The following is a 5,875-nucleotide window of genomic DNA, read 5'->3' as shown; positions in this document are numbered from 1 at the left end:
AAATTTAATTTATGGAAAAATATCCAATGGGAGCTAGTCATTTTTGGTAAACTAACAATTAAAAATTCTAATTTATAAATAAATTAACAACATTTAGGTAATATATATATATATATATATATATATATATATATATATTAAATTAACAACATTTTGATAAATTAAAACGAAAAAAAATTGTGATTCAATGATAAAATTTATTATTATTGAAAAAAAAATAATGAATACGACTAACAAATACCTGATTGTACGATTTTCATCCATTTGAAAAAGAAACAAGCTATGAAGACAACATTTAACTAAAATTCGAGACATATAAATAAAATTATTTACATGTCTCGAGATTTAGTTACGTGTCTCGAGACCGCCTCGAGATTTTTCAAGTTTAAATTTTACATGTCTCAAGATTTAGTTAAATGTTGTCTTTACATGTCTGAAGATTTAGTTAAATATTGTCTTCATAACTAATACTAATAAAGTAATACGTCATAACTAATAAATGTATTTTTTTTTCCTAAATCATAATAATTAGTACCCCCACCCACCCCCTAACATAAATCATTATAGATACGTCATAACATTTTTTTTATTGCCCAAGACCTCGCAGGAGGCACGCCTTTACGCACGAACTGAGGCCCCGCCGTGTGTGAGACATCATGTAATGTGTGACATTGGCGTTGGGGCTGCTTCACGCCTTGGCGCCGGGGATTCACATCATGAGGTCTAGGCGCCAGGACTTCACACCTTGAAGTCTTGGCACCGAAACTCCAAGCCTTAGCTCTTGGCATCGGGACTTTACGTTGACGTGGCATTTTTATCCTCTTTTGTCGTTTTATTATGGATTTATTTTGTTTCACTTAAATTTCTGGGCAATCTGACCACGGAGAGTTGTTATCCTTACCAGGCAGAATATGGAAGATGTGGTTGAATATGGAAGATGTGGTTCTTAATGACTTTGGTAATCGACACCCTAACATGATTTTAATGACATGCCAAGTGATTTTATGTTTCTCTTCTTTTCTGTTGAAAAGGGAAACTAACTGGCTAGTAAGCCCGTGGAGATTTTGAAGTCCAACTCTAGAGCGAGGTAAATAAAAAAATCAAATGAAATCGTTTTCCAGGGATTTAACAATCGGTCGCAATTATGACTATTCTGGGTGTTCAGCTTAAGAATGCAATCCAAGATCCCACCAAAATGAGGTGCGCTGAGACGAGTTGCTAATAAAAGAATTTGCACATTTTCTTTAATATTCATGATAAGAACTATTATTAAAAAAAAAATGGACCATCCTCTTGCAGCAACTGAAAAACGACAGCAAAAGACGTGGAGGGTAAGATCTGACACGCACAAAAAAAATCCACGCTGTATATGTACATATTGTCGCGATTGAATCACATAATTATTGCCTTGAGCACCAATAAGACTAACATGACAAAGCACATAATTACAAGCACAGTCGCACATTTCACCATCCCTCCTTGTTTCTGGGTTTTCTCCGCCTGCATAATTAATAAACTCTCTTAATAAGTAATGACCTCTTCTAAGTTGTAGAGCCATATGATTACTTAAAAATCTGTAATTCTCTTTATTAAACCATAAACATAGAGAGATGATGATAATAATATTGTGAAGAGACAACTTTTTGAAGCTATATGATTACAAAAAAATCTGTAATTCTCTTTATTAAACCATAAACATAGAGAGAGGATAGTAATAATAATGTGAAGAGACAACCTTTTGAAGCTGCTTCAAGCCATCTTCAATCGATGCAGAAACACTCTGAATATTGTGGTCGATTCGATCGACTATTGTACCCTGTATTCGACATGGGAACTTAATTAGTCAACTATTTGGAGCAAAGCGAATTTTGTTGACATGGTACAAAGATCACTCTTTGACCTGATCGATCACCAAAACAGAGAGGTCCTTCATGATTTGAGCAAGTTCATTTACCGATTCCACAACCTGCAAAGCAACCACAGATAATTTGTTTGTCACCAACTCAACACTGAAACTTAATCATCAAACTTACCCTCAAGTTTGACTTCAAAATACCTGCTTAATCTCTCTCTCACGTTCCTCCGTTAAGTGTTGGCTCTGCTTTAGCTTAGACATTTGATGGTCATTTAAACCCTGAATTCATGAAGAGCATATCACATTTTGGTTGGAGTAATGAGCAGGAGATTCAGAGTTAAGACGTTATATTGATTAAACATGCACAAAGACAGAAAAACAATGAATTAAAAAAAAAACGTTGCATTTTAACCCACATCCTGCAGTGTTAAGTTCTTAGTCATATTATTGATATCCAAAATGTCATTTATTTGTTGACTTTCCATCATTCAGACATTCTTTTGGAGTTGCTGACAATAAAAAGAATGTTCGATGTCAACATACCATGTCACTGAATTCATTGTCTTCCAATCTAGATTTACCACCATTGATGTTCATCTCCAAGTCAATCCCATCATGTCCCTACACCAAACACTCGGTCAATTTCATGAAAGTACAATGCAATTTTCTTTCCCTAAACCATGCATCTATGACCCTGACCTCCTTCTGATACTGTAATCGTTTCAAATACGTTGATTGTTTTCTCCTTAGGTCCATTGAAAGGCTCTGAAGGTCTATCGCAAGTGATCGCTGACACAAACCAGCCAAAAACGGGTCAATCCATCTGAAAGAATAATGAAATACATACTCAACAAACCTTTTAATTCACCGGGCAAGGAAAATAATTGATCGCTTAAGATTTCATACCTGTACATTTTTCGTAAGATTGGACTCCTCGGACGACCCACTTGCCGAGAACCTCTGTAATCGTTTCTCAGACCTTCTCAACAGCGAAGTAATCTCTTGCGTGAGAGCCTCAATTGTACGTTGATTTTCTCGACCGTCTCCAAACGAGGGCATAAGCCCCTTCGCGTGAGCCTTTGCTAACTCGGCCATTTTGACCCTCGCACTTTGAATATTCGCAGAAATTTCTTCTGAATCATCCACCCAATCGGGTGGTAACCCCACAGTAAACACATCCCTACTGCAAAGCGGATGAGTTATTCAACAGGCAACCTCTCAAGTCACATGCTTTGACAGCACTTAATCGGTAAACAAGCTTGAAAATGCAAAACAGACAAACACAAAGAAAATTGCAACCATTCAACAAGTAAATTTAAAAGCGAACCCCATTGGACAACCATAAACACTTGGCCCAACAATTAAGAGAACAAACTGCTGCGAATGAATCCCTGTTCGAGACCTAGGATTCTATTTTACTCTCAATCCAACGCCGCTCACTTTTATTTCTCATTTTCTCTTTTTACTTATCGTCCCTAAACTTGATGCGACTTGGATGTATCGCATTTTTAAAAAAAGAAATTCCATTGATGGGATTCGGTGTGATACTTATGAAATCGTAGAAACGATCCACCAATAATTACAATAGTAACAGAGCCGACCTTACACAAGTAGAAAAATCATCAAGACTATTATTCATAGAGCTGCTCTTAGTTGACACAAACATAGAGCTGCTCTTGTAAAGCTTATAGTTACAGTTTGTTTTCCCCTTTTTTGTTTTGCGTGAATTATAGTTATAGTTCATAATACGGTCAAATATATATTCTATAATCTGTAGCCATCATCACTCCCTGTCAAGCACATTAAGCTTGATCCTAAACCTTCATCCAAAATCTGACACAAAAATCTAAGCAAATAGATTCTCAATTTCCTTTCATTTTCTAAACAACAGAACAGGAAACAGAATATAATACCTAGATGGACCAGGCTCTTCTTCCGTGGATCCGATGCGAGTGTAAGTGGTGCCGTTCGACCCGAGAAGCGACGCCATTTCGATCACTGGACCTCCGCCGGAACCGAACGCCGCCGAGGAAGAAGAAGAAAGTGGAGCTCTCACGCTCTTTAACGCGTCTCTGTGCCTCTTGAAATGCAAGGTCCGATTCCTCGTCGCCATTGAAATCCTTAATCGAAAGCTTCGAATCGTAGAAGAAAGAAGAAATAAACAATTTTTTTTTTTTTTTTATCGAATTACCTGTCGATTTTGCTTTAGCGCGTTTCAGTTCGACTATTGATCTGGGCCAGAATCGGTTGGCCTTTATCGAACACTTTTCGGGCTTTTGTTGGGCCAACCGTATGAAAAAAAACCGACAAATGTATATCAAATGACGAAAATAACCCTCCTCCTATATAGCGAATCTTTTTCTGTGCCTACGTAGTTCCAGAACAATATTGAGGGTATAAATGGCAAAGCGGTGCAATTGAGAATCATCGGTCTCACTGTAGTTGAAGCCTTGAAGGTAGTTGGTGATAAAATAGCCTTCAAACTCAGGGTGCTTTAACCCAAGCTTGTTTGGGTAAAGTGGTAATACCACTCTCCTCCCAAGGGTAGGACGCGGGATCGAATCTCGACGGGCGCAATGCCCACATTTAATTATTTCTGAGGTGTGTTTGTGTGGTTCTAGAAATAGATATTTATATTTGTCCAGCCCTTCATATTTGTAAATATCTGCTCTTGTATCTTTGGCTACTTATAAAGCCCTCCCTCAAAAAAAAAAAATACTCAGGGTGCTTTAAAAAATAATAATAATAATAATAATAATAATAGAATTCGTGTTCGCTAAGTTCAATCTAAAACTTTATAGTTTTTTACATTTCAAAATGCAACTCATTTCAAATAGTATTTCGTCTCCTCCTCAATACTTCATCTTTAACACAAAAACAACCATATTCCTTTTTTTTAATATTTTAATAATTTTAACTTCTTAATTATTATATTATAGTTCATATATACTTAATTTAATTTGTATCTTTTGTATCTAATTATACTATATATATTTTTTTACATATTATATAAATTCAAAATGATATATTACGTGACTGTCCAATCAATATAAAGAAAAATAAAATTATAATATAAATACACATTACATATAACATTTAAATATTTGATAAACAATTATAAAATAAAGTGCATCATACTAAAATACTAATTAAAACTTTACATATGAAAAAAAAACTATAAATAATTTATTATTTAGTCTTATTCATGAATATACTTTTTCCACATGATTTATTTGCACTTAAATTTATAATGTATCATGTCTATTGTAGGGGTATAAAAACTCAAATATTAAAATATCATTTCAAATGGGCTTAGGCCCGATTGAAGCCCATAATCAGTTTGAAGACGAGCCCACGAAATCAATTACGGGCCCAATTCACTCTCGGCAGATCGGCCCAAGCCCAGCAACATTTCCCGACTCGGTGAGGGACGCCAGTTCGACCACGTCTTCATGATCCGAAGGATCAGTCAAAGAGCAGACCGCGCCGCAAAGATCAGATCTCGGACAACTACGACCTCGGCGAGGAAAATGGATCGAGGAACACGTGTCTTCGGCCAGAAGGTTCTATCTCGCCTATAAATAGAAGAGGAGAAGACAATTTTCACACATTCGAGCTCCATTTTTTAGTCTTCCAATTAATTCGATATTGTATTCCTACTTACCGTCTTGAGTCCGACATGTTGGGTTCGTCATCTCGTCCATTTGTAACCTTCTCCCAAATAATAAAAATTAATTAATATTCGTATATTGTTATTATTAAATGTTATAAAATTGTTTCTTATACGACGCCTTTCTGAATCCCCTTTGAAACATTTCGTTATTTCATTTTTTATTTTCTATTCGTGATTGTTGATCGATCTGAAAATCGACATCAACAATTTGGCGCCGTCTGTGGGAATTTTCAGAAAGACCAATCTCGGAAGAAACAGTTCGTAAAAAAAAAAAAATTATGTATTCCACTCCGACTCATTATGAATCCGGAGAGGAGATCCCCCAAGGGATCAGGGCAATCCTGGAT

General features: G+C 35.9%; 1 protein-coding gene across 2 annotated transcripts; it reads right to left on the bottom strand.

Moving 5' to 3' along the window:
- Positions 1-1,136: 1,136 nt before the first annotated feature.
- LOC149389829 (tlg2p-like protein a) lies at positions 1,137-4,078 on the bottom strand. 2 transcript variants are annotated; one of them, XM_089624694.1, is made up of 8 exons: positions 3,769-4,078; positions 2,762-3,038; positions 2,555-2,644; positions 2,399-2,476; positions 2,057-2,134; positions 1,901-1,966; positions 1,736-1,816; positions 1,137-1,500 (listed from the first exon to the last, which is right to left on the bottom strand). In XM_089624694.1, exons 1-8 carry the CDS (start codon positions 3,966-3,968, stop codon positions 1,393-1,395), a joined length of 978 nt encoding a protein of 325 aa, XP_089480820.1. In that variant the 5' UTR covers positions 3,969-4,078; the 3' UTR covers positions 1,137-1,392. The 2 variants fall into 2 exon arrangements, with proteins under 2 accessions (XP_089480820.1, XP_089480821.1); XM_089624695.1 differs by having other exon boundaries at positions 2,762-3,035.
- Positions 4,079-5,875: the final 1,797 nt, after the last annotated feature.

Source organism: Urtica dioica, chromosome 8 (assembly GCF_054948205.1).
Source record: "Urtica dioica subsp. dioica isolate 48M chromosome 8, U.dioica_male_clone48M_v1_H2, whole genome shotgun sequence".
Lineage (NCBI taxonomy): Eukaryota > Viridiplantae > Streptophyta > Magnoliopsida > Rosales > Urticaceae > Urtica > Urtica dioica.
Note: the sequence above shows the minus strand (reverse complement) of the source record. Positions and strands in the feature narration are given on the sequence as shown.